General features: G+C 48.5%; 5 protein-coding genes across 5 annotated transcripts; 2 read left to right on the forward strand and 3 right to left on the reverse strand.

Moving 5' to 3' along the window:
• Window positions 1-1665: 1665 nt before the first annotated feature.
• On the forward strand, window positions 1666-3381 carry F4812DRAFT_463175 (phosphoprotein phosphatase PPZ; the record flags this gene model as incomplete). Its single annotated transcript, XM_047938166.1, has 3 exons — window positions 1666-3072; window positions 3126-3278; window positions 3352-3381. The coding sequence occupies 3 exons, from the start codon at window positions 1666-1668 to the stop codon at window positions 3379-3381; spliced, it is 1590 nt and encodes a 529-aa protein (XP_047786432.1).
• An 897-nt stretch (window positions 3382-4278) lies between these two features.
• Window positions 4279-8841, reverse strand: F4812DRAFT_444729 (uncharacterized protein). The gene has a single exon (XM_047935520.1). The coding sequence runs from the start codon at window positions 8397-8399 to the stop codon at window positions 4722-4724; it is 3678 nt and encodes a 1225-aa protein (XP_047786433.1). The 5' UTR covers window positions 8400-8841; the 3' UTR covers window positions 4279-4721.
• Window positions 8842-10087: 1246 nt separating this feature from the next.
• On the forward strand, window positions 10088-11767 carry F4812DRAFT_224508 (Eisosome component PIL1-domain-containing protein). Its single transcript, XM_047930473.1, has 5 exons — window positions 10088-10237; window positions 10307-10367; window positions 10481-10614; window positions 10683-10866; window positions 10965-11767. The coding sequence occupies exons 1-5, from the start codon at window positions 10181-10183 to the stop codon at window positions 11597-11599; spliced, it is 1071 nt and encodes a 356-aa protein (XP_047786434.1). The 5' UTR covers window positions 10088-10180; the 3' UTR covers window positions 11600-11767.
• A 1284-nt stretch (window positions 11768-13051) lies between these two features.
• Window positions 13052-14300, reverse strand: F4812DRAFT_453215 (glycoside hydrolase family 43 protein; the record flags this gene model as incomplete). The annotated part of the gene is made up of 3 exons (XM_047936449.1): window positions 13052-13994; window positions 14069-14154; window positions 14214-14300. The coding sequence occupies 3 exons, from the start codon at window positions 14298-14300 to the stop codon at window positions 13052-13054; spliced, it is 1116 nt and encodes a 371-aa protein (XP_047786435.1).
• Window positions 14301-14985: 685 nt separating this feature from the next.
• Window positions 14986-18036, reverse strand: F4812DRAFT_224549 (uncharacterized protein). The gene has a single exon (XM_047930474.1). It carries the CDS (start codon window positions 17857-17859, stop codon window positions 15442-15444), a length of 2418 nt encoding a protein of 805 aa, XP_047786436.1. The 5' UTR covers window positions 17860-18036; the 3' UTR covers window positions 14986-15441.
• Between the last annotated feature and the right edge of the window lie 6035 nt (window positions 18037-24071).

The raw sequence follows: 24071 nt of genomic DNA on the forward strand, positions 1-24071 counted from the left end.
ATTTCAACGTTGTTGCATCCATCATCCAACCCCGATCCCCGATCCCCGATCCAACCGGCTTGCTCCTTTGAGAGTAGATAAACCGGAACCTTATCCTAGATAAAGTCACATTACCTGTCGTCCCCGTCACCCACGGGATATTTGGAACCTTGGGACACACAGACAGGTACGGCGGGACGCGCCCCTTGTCCTACACACTTAATAACGTCTGTCGCGAGCCGCGCACATATAAGATAAAAAACGAACCTTGCTAACCTTGCGCATAGCCTGACGTTGTATAACAATCCGATCAGGCTGGCTCTCTTCATACCTATTACATTACCTATGTCAGGTAGGTGATCGTTTCTGCATTTCCCACGCTTCTGATGCTTCCATGCTTCTTCTACACCACCACCATCTCCATCTCCCTTACCTTAGGATAGGTTAGGTACCTACATCTACATATAATCATACATCACTCGTACATATCCCCATACTTACCTGACATCCATATCCATATCCATATCCATATCCGTACCCATACCCATACCCATACCGCCGCATACGTTAGACCTTACCTTACCTTATGTAGGTAGCTAGCTACAAGCATCCACACTTTAGAGACGCATGTACCTATCTGCTAGGTACCCTAAAAACTACCCTAATACTGTATGTATATGTACGGTGAGACGGTAACCCTCGTTGCTTGGGGTTGCTTGGCATCGCTACCAAAGGCTCCACCAGAGTCTAGCACGTTCTTTCTGACCCCCAGAGCCCTTCTCTTGGGATACCTATTGTCCCATGTCTTATGTCTTATCTTCCCTTTTTTAACCTTACTCATCACCTGCACCGTTTGCCGCATCTCAGACGAAGTAGACGAACAGCTTTCTCCCCGCATTTTCCTTTACTATCGTGTATGTATTAACCCCCCCAAAAAGAGAGGAGAAAAGGGGGAAAAAATTATTAACCGGAACCAAAATAATACTAGACGGCCCCAAACCTTCGCGATCGTCATTATTATCAACTTGCCTCCCTCCCTACCTAACGCACATCTCTTACCTCATCTTCTCTCCTCCGCAACTCCCCGGCCTAACCTGACAGTTGCAATCAATTTCCCCAGCTTCCAAACCCCCCCGCCGGATTCAATCTGATCAACTGCCGACCCTCATACATGTACAACTTCAATCCGCATGGGCCCTGTCGCTGATTTTTCCGACCTACAATTTAGATTAATTGCATTACCTCCAGCCTCAACCTCGCCAGCATAGCCTCTTACGCAACACTGCTGGTCATACCTTCGGTTCCTATCGTGCCCGTTTGACTGCGACAGCATCCTACCCCATCCTATATCTCGTCGTCCTTTCCCGTAACTCCCCGACACCTGTGAAAGACTGGCGCTCACTCTACGCCCTAGCTACAAAGACGGAGAACAAAACGGCTCCCACTTCCTCCGCCGCCCTCCTCCTCTCTGTCCTTGACCGGCTGTTCCATCCTCCCTAGCAGCGAGCTGGACATTGACGAAGAATACCATTCAACCTATCGTTGACCTACGACCTACATATCGGCGGGCGCCTGGGCCTTCTATTTAAGGTTTCTGCTTCCGCGTACATCAACAAAAAAATAATATTCTGCATCGCGAGACTGGATTGATATTTATCGAGCATTGTCGATATCGGGCACGAGACGATGGGAAACCAAGCGTCTAAAGAGGGGGGGAGCAAAGGCTCGGGCGCATCTTCCGGAGACCGCGCCGAAAACTTGCAAACGTATCCCTCCTTTGGAAAATCGGAGACCAAGGATTCTAGCCGCTCATTTAAGAATCTCCGATCAAAAATTCCTGGAAGCGGGAAGACGGATAGTCCACGAAGCTCGGCGATCATATCTAACGGAGATGCTGTCGGAGACAAATCGGACGCGGCGTCTGTAAAATCTGCGCGGAGCAGTAAATCGAGGACTAGCCGTGCTGACTCAGTCGCTTCCCCATCATCCCCGCGATCGCCAGACGCAAGTAACTCGTACCTAGATGATAACCAACCACCTCCTTCTCCAGTCCAGTCTGCTTCCATTAGAGCTGGTCATGGCGACATAGACGCTGCCCAGGCTTCTGGCGAGGTGGACCACGTCTCCGATCAGCCGCCCACCGGGACCGGGAGCCCGAATCCCCATATACAGCAGCAACCTGGAGCGCCTATCTTGGTCAAAAAGGAGAATACTATCAACCCTATTATATCTGTGCCGGGAACACCCTCCAAGGATGATTCGCCTGCCGGAGTCGCTATGAGCGAAATCAAGGATATCGACCTCGATGATTTTATCAAGCGGCTGCTGGACGCGGCATATGCTGGGAAGGTAACAAAGAGCGTGTGCCTCAAGAATGCCGAGATTGTTGCTATCTGCCAGAGGGCGCGAGAATGTTTCCTATCCCAACCCGCGCTGCTGGAGCTTGATGCGCCTGTCAAGATTGTCGGCGACGTCCACGGCCAGTATACCGACTTGATCAGAATGTTCGAGATGTGCGGATTTCCGCCGAGTGCGAACTACCTTTTCCTTGGAGACTATGTCGATAGGGGCAAGCAATCCTTGGAAACGATCCTACTTCTGCTGTGCTACAAGCTCAAGTATCCCGAGAACTTCTTCCTCTTAAGGGGGAACCACGAATGTGCCAACGTTACGAGGGTCTACGGGTTTTACGACGAATGCAAGCGAAGGTGCAACATTAAGATATGGAAGACGTTCATTGATTGCTTCAACACGCTGCCGATCGCCGCCATCGTCGCGGGAAAGATATTCTGCGTTCACGGTGGGCTGTCTCCGGCCTTAAGCCATATGGATGATATCCGTAACATTGCTCGTCCTACCGACGTCCCTGATTACGGTCTCCTCAACGACTTACTATGGTCCGATCCAGCCGATATGGAAGCAGACTGGGAGGCAAATGAGAGAGGTGTCAGCTACTGTTTTGGAAAGAGGGTTATTACCGATTTCCTAGCTACCCACGACTTCGATCTCGTCTGTCGAGCGCATATGGTCGTCGAGGACGGCTACGAATTTTTTAACGATAGGGTTTTGGTTACTGTTTTTAGCGCACCCAACGTAAGGATACACCGCACATTCATATCACTATATACTGACTATCTATGTGCTAGTATTGCGGCGAATTTGATAATTGGGGAGCTGTCATGTCTGTCTCTGCGGAACTTTTGTGCAGTTTCGAACTTTTGAAACCGCTCGATTCTTCTGCGCTTAAGAGTCATATCAAGAAAGGTCGAAACAAGCGGAACAATATGCTAAACAGTCCGGTACGTGATAGCTTATGCTTCAAAGCCCATCTATAAACGTGTTTACAGTATGACTGACATTTCTTTTCATTAGCCGGCCGCCGTATACCCCCAGAGCGTATAAAACCTTCGATGGAAGGCTTCACAAGAGAAATTCCTGGTGGAGCAATCGTACGAATGAATTTACTTTTACATGGAAACGAGTTGAAGGACCCTAAGGGTTAGAGTATGGACCAGAGATGCATCCTTACGCCTACGGGCCTTCTCCTATCTCCTATTTCGACACACGGCCGCTAGAAGACAAAGGAAAACTGCGGTATGTGAGGGAAGGGACAGATTTTAGCGGCAAGCCTGACACCAGAGTCGAACTTAGCCCAGTCAGGCTAACCTCAAGGCAGTCTGTGCCATGGGAATGGGAGGCGAGGGTGTAGCAATCCTTGCAAACGAGAGCAAACCAGAAACGGTTCTGCTTGAGGAAGAACACTTGGCGAGAATTAGCTGGGGCCGATGAAGTCTATTGTTTATTTATGCCCCGACGGGATAGGGTGCTTGGGAAGGGATCTGATTCCTTTCGCTTGTTTCTAGGAAGGACAAGGAAGGAAGGAAAAGGGTTGGATGGCGCGTTGCTAATTAGTACAGTCCTTGATGTTATTGTGTACAGTATCAAGGTTTCGGTTAACTAGGTTAATTTACTACGAATGAGTATGCTCGGGGTCCGCGCATTAGTTATTAAGGGGGGGACCAGATGGTCCTGAACAGGCAAAACAAAGCAAGCAGTTATTAGGGATTAGTTTAGTTAGTTTATGAAACCCTGGGTGGCCTTTTCGTTGTATGTACTATATATTACCAGGTATGTACCTAACCTAAGGTATTTTATATTTTAGGCTGTATCATGTGCGAGTGATCTGAAGTTACCTAAGGTAAGGTAAGGTAAGTTATTCTTGTACTTACCATAGCCATATTCCGACTCGATTTAAACAGTTTATATTGTAGCCAATCCTAATGCTCCCCTAGAGGTACCTACCTCCTACCCAACTTTAGCTACCTCCTATATATCATCAGTTCTCATCTACAATAACTACTACCAAGTTGTTGGGGAAAAGTGCATCGTTGAATTACTACTGTACTGTACTGACTACTAGTTACTCGGTCTTCAGAGCATTTAAAATAACCTCATAGCGAGCAGAAAGCTACCTAGAACTATCTCTACGGCTAGCCCCCGCCCCCCCTGGAATGCTAATACTATGAGGTATGTACAAGCACCGCGTTCTACTAGGTTAGGTAGGTAGGTACCTATACCTAGGGCACTTAGGCCGAGGTAGCTTGCTTGTGCTGGAGATGCCCTCTCGAGCCTCGCCAATATCAGACGGAAAGCAGAAAGTTTTGCTGCTTTGACGAAGGGCCCATGAGGCAAAATCTATATCAGCCAAATAAAATCAATCAATCGGCAAGAGAACACCTCGGCTAGTCGTCGTACCTAGCCGGTCTGCGTCTGGTTCGCGAGCGGTCGATCGGCAAATCGTCATCGTCGCTGTCATCGGTATTACCGCCGGCACGTCTGACGCCGTCGCTATCGTTCCAGTCTCCGCCGTTATATTCGTCGTCGCCGCTTGCGCCTTTCCTCGCGCGGCTTCTTCTCGACACCGGCCGCACGTCCGAGTCGGACAGGTCGAGCCCGGGATATATGATGCGCGAGTCCGGCGTTGATAGCGGGCTCGATTCTACCGCGTCTTTGGTCGGTTTTCGTGTTTGCGTCAGAGATGGCGTACCTTCGTTGGCGCCTGAGTCCGAGTCGAGCTCAAGCCTAGCTTCCGTGTGCCTAAAACGGCTGCTTCCTTGAGCGCCGCCTGAAGCGCTGCCCTGGCCGGGAGTCTGCGCACCACCCCCTATAAAAACCGTGTCTCCTTCACCACCGCTGGCTGCTTTCTCTCGCATTGTTTCCCCCCGCATTTCTTGTTCACGCATCTCCTGCTCTTTAATATGCTTTGGCTTGCGGCCACGGCGCTTTGGTGTACGTGTGGGTTTGCTCTCTGTCACCAAGGCTAGGTCAATTTCTTCTAATGTAGCATCGTCAAGGAGTCTTCGTGGCTTCTTACGCTGCCTTTTCGGCGTTAACTCAAGTTCGTTGTCTTCGTCTAACGCTTCGTCAGTTTGTTCGCGCCTGGTAGCTAGTGCTGGGAAACTCTTTCTAGCTCTGGGGGCTGCTCCTAACCGCTTTCTTAAGCGTGAAGGTTTACGAGTAGGCGATTCCTCGTCGACATCTACCATCACATCGTCGTGAGAATCAGTCCCAGGGCGATACTCGCGCTCGTCCGGCTCTTCTTCCTCGATGAATTCACGCTTACGCTTACGTCCCTTAGCGATATTGATGCTAGGGCGTGGCTCTTCCGAGGGTTCAAGAGCCTCTTCGTCGTCTTCCGGTTCTGACTCGACTTTAGCAAAGGTCTTCTTTGGTTTACGCCCCGGTTTACGCCCCGGTTTCCTGCCTGGCTTGCGGCCGGGTTTCTTCCTCGGCTTTTCGGCATCGTCCTGGCCCTTCTTGCGGGCCTGCTCCTTAGCTTTACGTCGCTTCTTCTCGGCTTTCTCTTCCTGCAAAAGCTTCTTAGTCAGATTTGGGAAGTTCTCGCCGTAATGGAAAAACAACTCTTCCCCGGCCTTTATATCTCGCAAAGATGTGAACTTGATGCGATATTCGCCATTAACGTAAAGGATTCGCGGGGTGACATTGCAGTTGGTCTCCTGATGGTTAATATACCGACTGAGATTGCCGTAGATAGCTGCGTCAACCCAGATGCCTTCCTGTTCTAGCAAGGTAAAGAGGTATGACGAATTAGATGACTCGTCAAATACGTCTCCACGACGCGCCTCGCGACGGACACCTTCATCTTGGCTGATAAGCTCGCCGACATACTCGATGACAAACTCGTCTTGGGAAATATCTTCGGTGGCGAAAAGTCCATAGCCGGCAATCTTAGACTTCCCAAGCATGACTGATTTTGACCTGCCTCGCTGGAGCGCACAATTTTGACACCCAACGGCATGCAAAGCATCGTTATCCGCGTTTGCCGGGTTGGCTCTCTCGGAAGCGCCGCAGCTTCCACATAGCACGGGGTCGCATTCGCGATTGAGTTGTACACAGATACAGGGCCGATCCTTTTGCTTTGAGACACATGTCTTGCCGTGAGAGTGACAGGCGCAACCGGTAAACTTGCTGGCGCAAATTGCTGCCGTACAACGGCAGAAGCGCTCGCACATGAGGCGGTTTTGGACACACCTGCAGTTCTTCATTGTGCAGGGTCCTTCGTGGTTGCATGGATCAAAGCAGTCCTTCCTCTGGTGCTCGTGAGTATTGGTATGGTCTTGCCAGTCCCCTATGAGCATCTTCTTTTTCCTATCGTACCAAGGCAATGGTTTCACTATATACTGCGGCACAGGGTCTGCACTGGGAAGAAACAGACCAAGCTTATCGAGCTGACGGTTTACATCCCAGCAAGGCCGGCCGGTTGCCACCGAAGTAGCGCATTGCACCGAAATATTGGTGTTGCTCAACGTCGAGAAAAAAGATCTGAGGAGCATTACTTCACTCTCGCTCCAAGCACGGGCTCGCGTTCCCGGCCGTTTATTTAAATAGCAGTCATCACCGCAAGGCTTTACATCCATCTTTGCTTTAGATTTCTGCGTAAGCTGTTGGCGAATCATAGGCGACAAGCCGCCAACTACCTCAATAGAGAATCGCTTTCGTTCGTTGTCGACACCGTATTCGCCATGCTCGCAGGAATGGCTGGTGCATATTAAGCAACCGAGCAGCGCGTACGTTTCAAGAAAAGACTCGACCGTCGGCTGCTCTTCGGTGACTTTCGATTGACTCGGAGTGTCCTTCATCCATTTCTTAGAATCGACGATGGTATCAACCGATTTATCTAGCAAGAGGACGTCGCGAAGAGGTACAGCGCGTTCGCGCAGGAGAGACGAGTTGAAGACTCGATCAAATGCCTCTGTGAAAATTCTGACGGCCTTGGCCGACCGCGGAGACCCAGGCTCATCGTTGTATGAGTTCAAGATGCTTGATTTTTGTTGAGGAGTCACATTATCGCTCTGGCTAGCCATATAGCGGATAAGGTTGGTCTTGGTACAGTTTTCGATATTGAGGCTGAGCCTATCCAGCCAAGAATCGAGATATAATAGCAAGGTGGTTGCGCGCTCCTTTTGGATAGTTTTTGTCACCTTTTGATGCCTACTTAGCGTGGCAAAACCAGACGTCTTGTCCATGTTTTCCAAGTTTTCCAGCCAGCGGCGGTAGACGCCCTCTTCATTGTCTGCTAAATCTCGTAGATGGGGAACGTAAGTAAGCATGGTGTTTGGGGACAGGATATTTTTCCTAATCTCAACGTGATGGAAGCCGTAAGACGGCACCTTTTCGGCATCGGTTTTGATGCATATGACTTGATGGGTTTCTTTCTTCTCCTGTTTTCCGGACCTACCATGGCCAAATTGCTTATACTTGATTTTTATCGTGTCTGATGATTTTCCGATGCCTTCCAACGGGGCGCGTTTCATATCAGCGAACCAATCTTTCTTGCTCGTGAACTGTTGTTTGGGCGCTTCCTTTTTCCAGGCCATGTGAATTAGACGAGCAGTGAGTTTTGCCCCGTCTGTGCCAATCTCTTCCGAGAAACCCCGCAAAGCGGCCACAACCTCGTCGACGGACCAGGAAGATTTCCTCGGAGTGTACGTTTTAGGTGTCCGATGACTTGTGGACGGATTACGCTGACTCGACGAAGGCGTGCCATCTTGGCCGTTCCTCGAGCCGCCGCTTGATCTTACTGGCAATGAAGCAGTTTTGTCGTCTTGGTCCCCATGCTTTGATGCAGATCCCCTAGAGGATGTGGGAGGAGTGGCAGCACGAATAGACATAGAATGATCCTCCATAGATGCAGGCTCTTGTTGTTTAGGGGACCTGTCCAAAGTATGTGTCCCTGACTGAGATTCAGGTCGCGACGGTTGCGATAATTGCGACGGTAAGTGTGATTGTGATTGTGACTGCGGCTGCGGCTGCGGCTGCTCTTGAGAGGTAGATTCCAAAGTATTGAAGTCATCAGAATCCGAAACCACGGTGGTCAAATCAATAGCGGCACTCCCCATCTTGGTAGAGCATCTGCTGCAAGGCGACACGCCCGCAGCCTCCCCTTCGTTTTCACCTCCTAACTTTAGACTGAAATGCTCCCCAAGTTCTCGTCCTTGTCCTTGTCCCTGTCTCCGTCCTCGTCCTCGAGCCTACCAAGGATGTTGTAGACGTGACAGTTCTCCACCCATTGTCTGTTGAGGGATGAGGGGATTGTGGCTGTTGAGTGGCCAGATGTAAACGCGTTTCAAAGAATTATAAGAATAAACTTAAAAGGGGTCGATGGTTGATGGGTGATAGGATTGAATGGTTTACATAAAATAAACACCAGGGCCTAGGTCATATATTTAAATCACAGATGAAACAGAGCATTGAATAAACGGACTTATAACACGGCCTTTAAAAAGCCGCGACGATACTGAATTAATTAATTAGGTGGTTATGAGAAATTGTGAATTTTCTAAGTCTTGATTGACGCGTCGATAAGAGGACGACACGAGATGAGCTAAGCTTGCTACATAGTACTAATTGATCCCTTATCTAATCGCTTGTAATAGGAGTGTGGCTTTTTGTGGCTCGTACCCTTAGCTCTTCTTCAAGTACTTCAAGTAAACCCTTAGGTACTTACAACAGTTAACATGATGCAATTATTGACCATATTAGAAAATAAAAAGTCTTAAGCAAGCATCTTTCCCGGATATTGATATTATGCCCATGCCAGGTAGGTAGTTCTAGTTCAATCAATTACTTCAACTGATGTAGTGATGCTGCATACATAACCTTAGGTATGTACAATACAATAACACCAGGCTAAGATTTTCTTAGTTTAGGTACTTTAGGTACCTCTATCTGCTGTTTAAGCAATTCTTCCGAGTCGAATGGCATCATACGTTATTGCTCCAGGAGAGTTACTATGTAATTATGTAATTAGTTCTATTAGTTCTATTAGTTCTTTCTTAGACAACAGCTAATTTGTACGCATGCGATCCGAAATGAATGTTTAAGTGGAAGGCACCTTCGAAGACGGCGGCCAAAGAACAAGATCGAAGCTAAGGAGAAGCTACCCGCTACCCGTTAGCCTGATTACTGTATTAGTGCTAGGGTATTATGCTAAGAGCTGGGAAAACGCATTTTGGTAGTGATGACGTAGCAACAAGGGACCAGCTCTCTTTTTTTTGTTCCCACTTTTCCCATTGTCTTAAGCTCTTTGGCTCTTAACAAGCCCAAAACCCGTAGAGCCCCAAATGGCACCTATGCTGCCATGAGGCCACTGGAACATGATTCCCATCTTACCATCCAACCTACCTTACCTCACCTCACCTTGCCTTATAGTATCTTCCGTTCTTACAATACTGAAATAAGACCAAAAAAGAAAATAAAATAAGGGTGTGTATGTGTACCTTACCTAGGTATAATATGATCGCCCAAGACTCAAACTCGTCCGTCTTTTTTTAAAAAAAACGAAGATCGCAAAGAACTGAAAAGCTACATCCGCACTTTTTTCTTTTTTACCAATTTTCTTTACCTTTTGGAGTATCGCATTCTCGCATTCCGCATTCCCGATATCAGCTCCAGGCTCCAGGCTCCAGTCCAATATAGCAACAGCGAGAAGCATAGAGCATCAAAGAAAAAAAAACATACCATACCATACCATAACGTCCCATCCCATTCCCCACCAAAGTTACCGAGCATTCTTGCACCATCTTTACTTTAGCATCAGAGCTGTGACCTCCGACGCCGCCTTTTTTTCAAGCGTCACCGCACCCCGCTTACCATTATTTGCCAATCCCGTATTCTCGCCATGCATCGAACGTATTCTATGCGCCAGACCAGGGCGCCAACCGCCTCGCAGATTCAAGTAAGAGCCCGTACCGTTCCGGTCAATGCGCTTCAAAGGAGACATAATGTTAACCTCGTTACCCCGTAGAACCCTCCTCCCCCGCCATCGTCCACGAAGTCGGGTAGACTATTCGGAAGAGGCGGATTTGGTAAGCTTCTCCCAGTCCTCTGTTGTTGATATGTAACCATTCCATCGATAGCAGCAGCCTATGGAACTTTTGTAGAAAACCAACCGGTCCACTAACAAAATGAATGTATCAAGGTCATGCGCTCCGTCGGAATGCCGCCGGCGCTTTCGGGCCCGACCTGGCCAAGAAGTTAACCCAACTTGTCAAAATGGAAAAGAACGTAATGAGGAGCTTGGAACTCGTTGCAAAGGAGCGCATGGAGGTTGCTGTACGTAGCAATTTTTCACGGGGACGGACGATACCTTGCTGCTAATCCTGCTAATGCGTTTTATTTAGCAACAACTCTCGCTCTGGGGCGAAGCCGGTGACGAAGACGTCTCTGACGTCACCGACAAGCTTGGTGTACTCATCTATGAAATCGGCGAACTCGAGGACCAGTACGTCGATCGCTACGATCAATACCGCGTGACTATGAAGAGTATCAGGAATATCGAGGCTTCCGTACAGCCTAGCCGAGACCGTATGTAAAGTGCCCGTTGTTGCTACAAGCTCGCACCCACTATCGCACTACCGCACTACAGCACTCCTCCGGACCCAAGCCAGCTAACACCTTAGCAGGGAAGCAGAAGATTGCCGATCAGATCGCCCAGCTCAAGTACAAAGAGCCTAATTCACCCAAGATCGTCGTTCTCGAGCAGGAACTCGTCCGCGCCGAAGCCGAATCACTCGTCGCCGAGGCCCAGCTGTCCAACATCACGCGCGAGAAGCTGAAGGCGGCATACTCCTACCAGTTCGACGCCCTGCAAGAGCACTGCGAGAAAGTCGCCATCATCGCCGGCTACGGGAAGCACCTGCTCGAGCTGATCGACGACACGCCCGTGACGCCCGGCGAGACGCGCGCGGCGTACGACGGCTACGAGGCCAGCAAGGCTATCATCCAGGACTGCGAGGACGCGCTGACTAATTGGGTGTCGTCAAACGCGGCCGTGAACCCCAAGCTGTCGACGCGCGCCCGCACCCTCTCCATGCGCCGCCGCAACAACATCAAGGCCCGCTCCGAAGGGCTCGACCTGTCCGGCCAGGACGCCCCGCTTAACGACCGCGAGTCCTGGGTCGCGGCCGGCGAGCACCGCAACCACGAGTACGAGGACGAGGACGAGCCCGAGGACGACCAGGCCCACTCCGTGCTGGACTCCGACAGCGGCCTCAACGGCGAGCAGCACCGAGGTCGCGCCCCCGAGATGGCTACCTAGTAGGTACCTAGGTAGACTTTGGAAAGTTCCCCCATCATATCATCTCCGGCTCCGTTTTTCCGGTGGCAGGCGAGTAATCTTCACTTAATAATGTTTAATACGAGGGAAGAGGGGGCAAGCAGGTTGGATGTACAAGCGAGGGGCGAGATCAGACACACAAGTGGTATACTATCAGGTACCTAAGTATTCTTTGCTTTGGTTCGGGAGAGGGGAGAGAAGAGGGGAGGGGAGGGGAGGGGAGAGCACATGAGATGACATGACAGCAGCACATTGATGATTGATTGATTATTTGTTTTGGGGGGTCTTGAGTATAACTAACCGACTTACGTACCTACCTACCCCTTGTTGGAGCGAAACTGCTTTTGCCTGGATAAGACGATAGGATGAACAACAGCGACTTGGACGCCACGAAGGGAGGGGGCAAAGGGAAAGGCGAGAAAGGGGAAAGGGAGATAATGGATACGAATACACACATATACACAAATGCACACAAACACACACGAACAGAGGCATGAACAGATGAATGTAATAGGAACTAGGCAGAGAGAGAAGGAGGCATTACTTGCACACAACGCCAATATTTGCTTGCTCGCTATAGGTACTTGCATTACTTCTTCCATAGGACACTTCCTCCGTCTCTCTACGAATAAAACAATATAGGTGACCAACCAGATAACAAACAAACGGGTGATTCTACTTTTTTTTTCTCTTCCCCTTCTTCTCGTGTTGTTTATGGTTATAGTTATCGTGGCCCTACCTGGTATATACCTAACCCAAATCAGAAAAAAAAGAGAGAGGAAGGGGGCAAGAGAGAGAGAGAGAGAGAGAGATCCGATTGTGCCTTTGTAGGAATGATATATATACCTCACATACTTACCTCATACGAGATTACGCTGTCTGGAGTCCGGGCATTTACAATCGTGTTTCCTGTGACACTACCTAACCTAACCTACCTACCTACTAACGCATACACGCTTACTTTAGCTGTAGCTGTAGCTATAGCTTCACGCTATTCACAAGGTAAGTACAGCACAGTATAGTAGTTACTTAATGCATCTTGTAATTTCGTATGAGTGGTATCACTCACTCACTCAGTCAAGGGTCAGATGTACAGACTGTAATAGCAAGCGTGCCAATAAGAAAGAAATACACTTTTTGGCTCAGCGGTTTGTATCTTCTGAGATTTCGTTTCTGTCCAGATAAAATAATAAAAAAAGAAAGAAAGAAAGAAAGCCCCAATTCCCCCATCCCTCTGGGATCTACCTAAGTCATTTCTAGAACTCAACGATTCCAAACGTGTATAATTCCGTTTACCTAGGTAGTAGGTATCTACCTAGCCTACCTGTCAACTTTAGTCTATATTGCCATCGTCATTTAGTCCTCTCATCCCCCCCTTTTCCCTATTCCTCATTTTCTCATCCATCCATCCACCCATCTATCCATCTATCATATCTAAGTACACGTCGCCCTATTCCCCAACAGAGCCTTCAAGCTCTTCTCGCCAGCCAACCCCTGCTTGCCGCGCCCGCTCCTCCCGAACCGCTGTTTCAGCCTGCGGACAAAGCTGCTGCCGCCGCCGCCCTCCGGACGGGCGGGTTCTAGCCCGAACGATCGGCCCATGTACGGCCCCTCGTCCGTAAACGCCACCCGCTGCGCCCGAGCCCGCCGGTTCTCCCACCCGTCCGTCGGGCTGTCGGTCGCGTGGTATATGGCCACCACCTGCCCGCCGATATTGAGGAACGATCCGTGTCCCGGCCCGAACGGTCCCGTACCGTGTCTCCGCGTCTGGACGAGCGGCTCTTCGCCTTTCCGCCACGAGGCCGGATCTAGAGGGTCGCCGCCTACGTACTGCAGCAGCCCCATCTTGTATTCGTGAGTCCAGCTGCCAGCGCACGAGTAGACTAATCCCTGCCAAGAGATACCTCCGTCGGGAGAGCTCAAGAACTGCGGTCCTTCGTTGATGCCGTGATCCGTACCGTTGCCTTCGCGCGTGATTTCCCAGGGGTGCTGCGGGCGGGAGATAACGACAGCAGGGCTAGCAGCGCTAATCGGGTCCTGGAGCTTCATGATGTACAGCTGCTGCATGAGGTCCGACGAGTCGTCGGGGTCGTCCAGGGGCCAGCCCGAATACACGAAATACAGTTTACCGTTCATCTCGAACACAGTGCCGTCGATCGCCCAATGGTCCGGCATCTCGTTGATGCGGCCCAAGAATTCCCATTGGCCTCGACAAGGGTCCTCCGACGCCGGGGGACCGCCTAGAACATACATCCGGTGACTCTTATTCCCGCGGGCCGGGTTCGCGGCGGCGTAGTAGACGTACCATCGGCCATGAAGGGCGTGAAGCTCGGGAGCCCAGAGATCGGCGGAGTGGTCAGTGCCCTGTGGAGGAGTCCTGACGGTAAAGTCAGCAGCGCGGCTAACTTAGAAGAAAGAATTATTTCCTGTAGGGGGGGGATCGGCATATACCAAATTACATGTCTAGCAGCGGAATTTTCAATATCAGCTAGACTAGGGGAAGACCATATTTCGACCCTGTTTCCGGCTGTGAAGGTCTTGGTATAAAGTTAGCAAGGTTTAGTTGGTAGTGTTGGTGTTGGTGTTGGCAACCTACGAGGTAGTAGCGGCCTCTGAAGAGGGTCACAAAGGGGTCCGGAGTGCCGACGGATGTGATAGTGAGGGTCGAGTTGTCGTATTGCATAGCTGCGGGATTCTCCAGGGACAAGATGGAGGCTAACGCGCGGGTCGCACCCGCCAGGGCGTCCCGGAGAAAGATATAGAGCATTTCCCCCCTCTTGATTGACTTTTTCTTTCTGGTTGGTGACGTGTTTTTCCTGAACAGGGTTCGTTTCCGTATGTCCGATCTGCAAGTATAAAATTAGGTTCCATCTGGAAGATGGAAAAAGAAAGAAAAGAAAAAAAGGCTAAAAGACGAACTAGGTGAAAAGGGTTGATATTTTGTAAAATATCTTACTGTTGTAAGGTTATAACTAAAAGCTAGATACCTACAGCTAACGATGCCGATAGGGAGAGAAAGGGAGAGGGAGAGAGAGAGAGGGGGGGGGAAAGATCACAATCAGCCTTTTGTGAAGGTTGAGCGTACACCTCCAGGGCGATCGATCTAGTTTCACGGCTCCAGGAAGTGGAAGTGGAAGTGGAAGCAGATTGTAAAAGGTGAAGGTATGGATTTGGAAGATGAACTCGATATTTAACAAAATTCCAAATTTGAGTGTAACGGACAGAATCGTAACTGCCCGAACATGAACCACGTAAGTTTCCCGAAGCATTCTTTTCCTCCCCCCTTTCCTTCCCCCCCTAACCTACCATAGGTAGGTACCTAACCTCTTCCTCTCTTCCTAGAAATAACCTCTTTAATGTAAATTCCACTAAGACCAGCCTTCCTAGATCCCCAGTATAACACATTTACAGTTCCTGGTTGCACAACTATAAAAGTACATCCGATTTTGTTCGCATCGAATAAGAAACAAAAAAAGAAGGAATAAAATAAAATAGCCAAATCGTTCCCAGCGCCGCGCTCCGCTTAATCCAATAAGTAATCCGATCCTTGAATAATTCGTTTTGAATAGAGAGCGTGCCTCCCAAACGCCCCCTCCAATGAAAAATGAGAGAAAAAAAACATCAATGGTATAACGACAAATGAACAGGTAGTAAGTAGTAGTGATAGCGATAGTAGTTAGTCAGTCCAACGTAAAACTCATTTCTAACCCATACCCAGCCTCTCTCGTGGCAGGTATTAGGTAGTGTTCGGAAAACATGGTATAATCCCATTGCTTTCCAAATAATGCAAACGTTGTGGAGAGGGCCAAACCCAAATCGACGCCTTAGTAAAAGTCCCCGGCGTACGCATGTTCTGCCTCCCATTTCAGGAAATCTCCCAGGTCGTGCCCGAGGTTGTATCCCATCGGGACCACGTCTACGTCGTCTCCATCCGGGCTTCGAATAACTCGGAGGTCCAGCATCGGGCTCTGTGGGAGGCTGGCATAGCTCTCTCGGCTATTGTGTTCCTTGGGCGGTCCGAAGACGTTATCGTCCATACCCATCCTCGAAGTATCCAGCTCGAGTCCCGATATATCGTAGTCGGGCTGGTGGATTTCAGGCACCATCTTCTGCTCGGGCGCCTGCCAGTCGTAATGCTGGCCGTACGAGATGGCTTCCTTCTCCGTCTCGTTGTACGATGCTTCCGAGTCGTCTTCGCCCGACGTCATGCTCATCGGGCTGTCGGCTTCGATAGGGTGGTCTAGAAGCTCTCCGGGGCCGCTAAAGTTCCACGTTCGAAACCATTCCACAATCTCGTCCGCTTCTTCCGCCTCCCTGCGGCGAATCGTGTCATCGCTTTCGGAGAACCAGTCCCCGGCGCCCCCCGAAATGGCCATCTGGAATGCCGTCCAGTCTAGGCCGTCATCCGCCCCTATTTTAACATCTGCCATCAGATCGGACTTGGCTAATCGGATCGGGCCGTGTCGGAAGATAGGGCTGGTCATGGAACACGGCGATGATTGAAGGAAAACGTAGTTGGAATCTGCGACCACATCTCTGGTGGAATATCTGAGATCATGGCTGATGAACAGTTCCGTTTTAGGTGTCGAGATAGCTGATGTCTCTGGGATGCTGGGCAGCGAAATCTTCTGGCTCCGCGCAGCAAACCGTGCAGCTTGTCTCATCAGTGGTGTTTGGAAAGTGGCTTTTTTATTATGTGCCGGTTCTTCTCCTATATCCACCTGTGATACCGACGCCGACGCCGATGTCGATATCGGAAGCTCGACGACGTCGTGCTCATTTCGCCCATCTGCGGAGATATCCCGCCATGCGGCCGAGTTAAATGGTGCAGGCATGGGTTTATCTTCCGTTGGCGTATCAAGGTCGAGCGAGACACCAGCCGATCCAATTCGGGACGAAAGATCCTCGAGATGAAAGGGCTCGATCGGCGTATCGGTCGACTCGGTGTCAAACGTTTCGATCGACTTCACAGATAGGATAGGGATAGGCTGGGTCGATTCAGTAGATTGAGTGGATTGAATGGATTGAATGGATGGTGTAGATTGTGTAGATTGTGTAGATTGTGTAGATTGTGTAGATTGGGTGGACTCATTAGATTGTAGAGATTGAGTGGATTGTGTCGGTTTAGCCGATTTCTCTGACTTCATTATCGACATTCTTCGTAGTCGGTATTCCTCCAGCTGGTCCGGCGTGAGCATTTCGTCCACCTCGATTTTCTGAAAGAGCTTTCCGCTAAACAGATCAGTCATGTTATCCGAGAAGTTCCATATTGGCCCGCTCTTCGCCGTGGACTTGGCCCCGGCAGGCTTCCGGTTCGGCTTCATAGACTTTGCCTTCTTCGACTGCTTCGACTTCTTCCTCTTTACCCCGCTGTTCAAAGACGGATTTCGTCGGGGAGAGTAGATAGGGGTAGCAGCGGATTTAGGAGAATCAGCCGCCTTAGGAGAAGCGACGGGTTTCGGAGCGGCTCGCTGAGGTTGCGGACTCTCTACTCGTGGCTGACTAGCCAAGGGTGCTGGCTTGAGTACAGGCGACGGTTCAGGCGTGGGAAGCGAGGGCAACGCTTTTGTCGAGTTGTTCGTGACTTGCACTTCAGCGAGAGCGTTGCCGACCGCTCGGAATGCGTCATCTGCCTCTTGTATAAGTTGCTGAATGTTTTCGGAGATGCTTGAAAACGAGTCCGAACGTCGTAATGGTTGATGCAACGTCGAAGTCCTGCTTTCCGGTCGTAGGGATAAAGTTTCTATGTAATCCAAGCTCGTCGTCGATTGTTCGGCCTTAAGTCTGAAAGAATCTGGCGACTCGGCATAGTCTTTAGGAGGAGGCGGCGGTAAGTAGCCGTCGGCTCCGTAGCCTGTCACGTTTTCTTCCTTTGACATTATATAACAAAGGGGCGACTTGGACCTCTTTGAGTCGATTGATTGTGATAAAAAAGAGTCGTTGTGGCGGTCACAACTATTCAAGGAACTAGACCTGGACCGCGGAGGCGTATCGTACGGCGGTAACGGTGGTAGGGGGTCTAGTATATCATGAATGCTTTGTTCCCTACTAACTATAATCGGTGGCGGCGCCCGTCTTTTACTATAGGTTGTCCGCCTCTTAGGTATCGTACTGCTGCGTTCTTTCCACGCCGTCCTTTGATCCATCCTGTCGGCCTCAACCGAAACCCCATCCTCGAACTCATCTTGGCCTCTTCTTGGAGATATGAGCCTCCGAATGCTAACGCCGGATCTGGATAGCATTTTGTGCGGAGGCAGACGTAAGGAAATTTAGAACAAGCAGAAGGGAACCAGCATCTGGGCATATGGGGGAGAGGACTCGACATATATTGAGGTAGGATCTACGTTTGGTGGGTGGCACAAGGCTCTGCAACCCAAGAAAAGGGCCAGCTGCATACTACATATTACATATGCTACATATGCTATATGATGATTATTAGTGAGCAGTCTCGTCATTCGACGCTCCACGGTGGTACATGTACTTTAGGTAGTATACATGAGAAAGGAAGGCATCTTGCCGGAATGCGGCGGACGACCCTGGTCAGTTAGCTTCTCCGCTGCGTATCTCACTTAGAGTACTCTTGTACGGCGTACGCGAATGTGGCTCTGTATTTCTGCGTGCGAAGGAGGCCCTGCCAGCCTGCGGAGCGGGAGACTATGGGGGTCCTGCAGAAAAGAGACAAGCCTGGACAGCCCACTCGACAGGGACCTTGTTATTTTTATCAATCATTGGTCCACTCGGGAATTACTATGTACTCGTTGCGCAAATCATGTTTCTGTATGGGCATTTGGTCCTTGCCCAGATGCTCGATGCTCGATACTCGATGCGGATCGGTCGGGAGATTGGTGACGATACGTCGATGTGTACATAGTGCACATACATACATACCTACCTGGTAGTTCCCCGTGAGCCTTATTTGGATCACGGCAGCAGGAGTTGACGACTGCCCATGACACGCCAGTTCAATAATCAAAGTGGAAGCCCAACTGCCATAGAGGTAGGGAATGATATCGTGAGGTTACATCCCTACGGGGGATGTGGATCGAATAGCGTCGTAAAAAGGTCAAGATAGGCACCTTTTGAAATGATGCATATTATGCCTCGTTACCTATTTCGCTACCTATCCCACTAGCTCTTCAACTAGCGAGCGAGTAGCATGCGGGTTTTTCCTGCTAGAGGAGACAGGCTTTATCCCGCTCGAGATCATAGGAATCAGCAATACATAACCGGATTGCAGGGCACTTGAGTCTTTTTTTTTTTTTTTTTTTTTTTTTTTTTTTTTTTTTTTTTTTCTTTTTCTTTTTTTAATGGTAACGGTGAGAATACACCTGAAAAAGGTTGGTTACCTGCCAAGGTAAGGTAGGTCCTCAGATCAGTACGATACTCGATGAGCTACCGAGCTACCGAGCACCACCATCTATTCATCTTGTGCAGAAATCAAGGTGAGAGGTCGGTAACCGGTTCCTGCGTGCCCGCGTGTGCCCGCGTGCCCGAGTGCCTGCGTCTACGAGGGACTGGTATGTAGGTATGTAATGATTCTATATTGGCACCGCCCACGTTGGGAACTTCCCGTTTGAGGGGTAAATGGTGACATGAGCTGGTGTTGGCGCAGTCGAGATACGGTACCAGACCAGGGGACGAAACCCTCTAACTGATGTAGAAAGGTAGAATAGGATGCTACGTAAGATAAACCAAGGAATCGAAGTGCCCCCTTGAACGAGTATTTTACTAGATACCTAATGGAGACGTTTGGCTCGCGCAATATTCCCGAATTTATCAATCTCATCCGTTAAGGGAAGCGACCTAATAAATTTGAAGAAATCTAAGACGTATTAGAACGACGTTCCTACTACGCCCAGCCGCCCCGGTACCTAGGTAGGTTAGTTTAGCTGGTATAAAAAGTACATATACAGAGATCATTGTATTTCAGCTGAGCCGGGACAGACCAGGGAGACGGGACGTGTTAAAGCCAATTGAATTGAAATAAATAAAAGAAAAAAGGTGACAAAGATAGGTACACGGAATTCGATGAAAGAATTAAGGTGAGAATATGAAAATATGAATTAAAAATTCGTACGAAAAAGAGATCCAAGGGAACAACCTCATGGCAGAATTTGGACTGTGGGCTTACTTGGATTGGTTGAGAGAGGAAAATGTAAGAAGAAAAAAAAAAGGTGGTGGAGGGTATGAACATCCCTCAAGGCTCAAACCCCTCCGAACAATTACCTAGGTACCTAGGTACCTACCTAGAGGTACAATACATGTGTGTATGTAGGTACCTAATGTATTCAGCACTGCACTGCATCTACAACTTACCTAGGTAGGTAGGTACACTTACACCTGCGCCTGCGACGATGATTTTCTCCACATTTTGTTTTACAATTACGATATTTCGTACAGGGCTTGGGGCAGCTGCAGTTACTACTATTAGTACCTAATTGAGATATCCATAGATCAATGACCTAAGCTAAGCTAAGTTAAATTCAATATTGGAATCTGATAAGTACCTAAGTACCTATGTTAGAGGTGCAGCATGTAGGTACGAACAGCCCTACATAGGTATTTCTATGCCGCCAGCCTACATACATTCAGGTATCACATAATTACTTGAGATTGATCATGCATTAATACAAGTTGATGTAATATGTAATGCACATAAAAAATATAAACTAACTTAATAGTAAGCACATAGTACGAGACACCTACCTACCTACCTGATACTCGAGATGACGGGTTTCGAAGTCTGGAGTTACCTTAGCTGCCTACCTACCTAGGTAGGTACGTGCATACCCAAGGTCTAGGTACGTACCTAACCTATTCAATTTTAGTTCCTCTGCCTCGGTTTCTTCGCTGCAGAAAAACTTGGCCCTGAAGACCGAGCCACCACCATTTTTTTCTTTTACATACCAATTAACCTGGACTAACCTATCACCTACATACGCGCGGATGGAAAGCCGTTAGTTTTTTCGGTAAGTCAACGCACATCCGCTCAATTGCCTAACTTCCAACTCTCCAACTCTTCAACTCCTAAACTCCTAAACTCCCAACAGCAGGATTAGACATAGCACATGCATGCACATACACAACACTCACACTCACACTCACACAAGTTAAAGTGGCTCATCTGGTAACGGGCCGCCTTATGCTACCTGTTGCCGTTGCCGTTGCCGTACTCTCAATTCATCCGTCCACTACATCGATGTGAATAACATATCAGAGCGCTTTTTCCTTGGAGATAAGCGCCAAGCAGAGCTGACGAACGTGGGGGCGGGACCATACCATTGACCGATTCAGCCCAAAAAAGCTGGCCCGTGGGCCGTAGCAGACGCGGCCGCGCGAATCGAGGGCCGTTGGTGTCATCCGTTCGTTTGCCGAGGCCGAGGCCGATGCGATTGCGATTGCGATGATTCCCAAAAAGCAGGGAGAGACAGAGACAGAGAGAGACCAACGCGCATCACGGCCACAGGCATGGAACCAGGTACTACCCCACAATCATGGACAATACAATATCTCTAACCAAGCTGTTGGCTGCGTATATCTAATAATGGTTAATGATCATCGATCATCGCATCGGCTTTTCCTTTTTCTTACTACATACATAGAGGTAGGTATTGTCTTCTACCCAATCCGTCGGTCCATACGACCAAACTGCCAAGTCAATCCCGCTCGCTCCGAATACAACGGAAATGATAGTATTGATGATGTATTGATAGAGTCACGTAGAAAGAAAAGATTCCAAAGCTTAGCGCATCTCACTCATCAATAATTCGTCCACTTGATTCGTATAAGCTGCTTCATGGGGCCTGCATAGGTATGTAAGCTGATTAAACACTGCCCTCCAGATTAATCAAGTCATGAGGTGCGGCGCTTAGGTTCAGGCAATAAATGCATTTTTTTGAGCTTTTCGTGGGCTTAGCCTTCTTTTTGTCCCTGACTGACTCCCTGCCTGGCCAGCTGCATGCTCGATAACCTGAGGTAATCCAATCAACCATCTACCGATGACACAGCCAGAGTCATATCATGTTCTTTTTTTTTCCCCCTTATTCTTCATGTTGTAATCATTAGTCAATTATTCGTATAGGTACAAATTAATACGGACACGTTTTTATCTCTCTTACTTCCAATAGCTAATACGAAAATACAATAATAGCAACTCATACTATTTGACTTACATTAGTTACATAGTAAAAACGTGTATCAATAAGCTGTTCGACAGCGCTACAAAAGACCATTATTCCACATTCCAAATCTCGACCAGGCTTAGCGGACCGAACTTGTTAGCACGGTGGGTATATTAGGTATATAAGATATAAATACCACCAAGCCCACTTCTGCTAAGAGTCTAAGACATCCCAAACCTCTTGGCTTCGGTACGTTTTAGACAAGATTACCTAATTCGCAGCACTTTAATAGCAAAAGAATCCGGGCTAGTGTTAGGTAGTCTGTAAGAGAAAACTCGCTACCTACCTATTCAAGATAGGGGCCAGGTTACGGTAGGAGGTGCCTAAGGATGCTTAGTGAAAATGCTAGCTTACCTATAAAACGACGACTTATAAGTCAAAATTATTAGTATCGTCTAGGTAGGTACCAGCTTTAAACCGCTGAAGCAATAGCTAGCTAGCTCCATCATCTCGAAATCAGCCTCCCCCAAAAATAAACAACTCCAACCAAATACCAATACCAATATCAATACCATAACCAACCTAATACGTCCAGGGCCGGCACCACGTCGCTGTACGCCACAAGCGAGGCGGTAAAGACGGCGTCACGGGCCCATCTCTTCACCGCCGCGCAGAACCGGTATTCTCCGTCCGGGAACATGTGCGTACCCGTGAACTGGAGTGTGGCCCCTCCGCGTGCCCGGGCCAATGCCTGTCAGCGGTGATTTCTTGAGTGATGAATTTAAACTACACACGACTTGAGATCTATCTAGACGTCCCAATCCTTCTGCTACGACGTCTGGAAGCTGAAGCTGCATTCTGTCGTTCAACATGCATACCTACATAACATAACCACTACGACTGGACTTGGATGCATAGAAAGAGCTTGGGGCCAGAGATCGACATCAACCCCGACAGCAGCTCTATAGCCAAACTATCTGACATACAACGCGCCAAACTCAAGTCAAATCCAGTAACGGTCTCCTTACCGAGCTGCGATTTTATCGATCATACCTACCTGTGCGCTTTTGACGTCATCCGACAACGAGCTGACCTAGATCCAAATGTCAACGTTGGAGTAGTGTAAGACGATGATGTTGGCGACACTACCTTACGTACAGTACGCATCTTCGACCTCCCCAACACGGTAATCTCGTAGACTCTTTTCGAAGCTCGAACTACTATGCGTGAGACGGCATAAGCAATAAATTAGCACTAGCCCTATAATTTCAGCCTTGTGATCCCGATATATTAACGTAACATAGGGTGAGATATTATACATGCATACCATACCTAACCTAACATAGGTACCTAAGGTACCTAGGTAGCTAATCTTACCCAGGTAGCTTTATTAGCTTACCTACAGTGACCTACCAGTCTTATCCGCACACCCCACTATAGCTTCACCAAAACATACCAACTTTACAAAGTAATTATAATATCAAAATAAATCGTAAAAATATAAAACTTTTAATTTTATATACAGCTTTGCAAGACCTCCACATAAACAGTGGTTATTATATAATTAAAGTAATATGCATTATACAAAACGTGGTGCAAGGGGAGGAAAGTATCGTTTCTAAGAAATAGTTAAACTTTTTGGTGGAGAGTACGTTCTATTGAATTTACTTCAACGTAAAGCTTGTACAACAATTTATATTAAGGTTATTAAGTCATAAATAGTAAATATAAGCATTAAATTTTATATTTCAATAAGTTTTATATTTTTACGATTTATTTTGATATTATAATTACTTTGTAAAGTTGGTATGTTTTGGTGAAGCTATAGTGGGGTGTGCGGATAAGACTGGTAGGTTATTGTAGCTACCAAGCCCAGCTCATGGGTTAGGTACAATACCAACCAGGAAGGTTAAGTCCTGCATAAGGCAAGGCAAATTATCAGCTCTGTTTCCTCCGAGCCAACAGTTTATCTCTCCTTTTCCCAGCAGATAGGTAAGTTACGTAGCTAGTAGACAATGTAACCATCGAACTTTGAACGCCATGCATATTGACGCCATGTTCCTGCTTCTCAACCATACTATATGGTAGCTCACCTTCAGGACGCAGGACACAAGGGGGGGGCTTACGTGGGCATGATCCGTCGTCGCGGTATCTTCCTGCCGTTTTGTCTTGTTTTTTTGCGGCGCCGCGAGACGGCTTGCAATGGTATTTTTTTGACCCCCAGTCTGACCCGATCCCAAAAATGACTTGAAACAAAACGGCCTACTTACATGCAGCGCTGAGGTTCGCAACGTTCGTCTACCTTAGGTCCTTAGCTTAGCTTAGGTCTTCTG

The sequence above is a fragment of the Daldinia caldariorum genome (genome assembly GCF_022478825.1).
Source record: "Daldinia caldariorum strain CBS 122874 unplaced genomic scaffold F4812scaffold_22, whole genome shotgun sequence".
Classification (NCBI taxonomy): Eukaryota; Fungi; Ascomycota; class Sordariomycetes; order Xylariales; family Hypoxylaceae; genus Daldinia; species Daldinia caldariorum.

What these genes read in the sequence shown, in the direction of transcription:
- F4812DRAFT_444729 (XM_047935520.1), bottom strand. Translation starts at nt 8,399, where the DNA reads ATGGGGAGTGCCGCTATTGATTTGACCACCGTGGTTTCGGATTCTGAT.
- F4812DRAFT_224508 (XM_047930473.1), top strand. Translation starts at nt 10,181, where the DNA reads ATGCATCGAACGTATTCTATGCGCCAGACCAGGGCGCCAACCGCCTCG. An exon ending in CAACCGCCTCGCAGATTCAA is followed by an intron (nt 10,238 to 10,306) that starts GTAAGAGCCCGT and finishes GTTACCCCGTAG; the next exon opens with AACCCTCCTCCCCCGCCATC. An exon ending in CGTACAGCCTAGCCGAGACC is followed by an intron (nt 10,867 to 10,964) that starts GTATGTAAAGTG and finishes ACACCTTAGCAG; the next exon opens with GGAAGCAGAAGATTGCCGAT.
- F4812DRAFT_224549 (XM_047930474.1), bottom strand. Translation starts at nt 17,859, where the DNA reads ATGCTATCCAGATCCGGCGTTAGCATTCGGAGGCTCATATCTCCAAGA.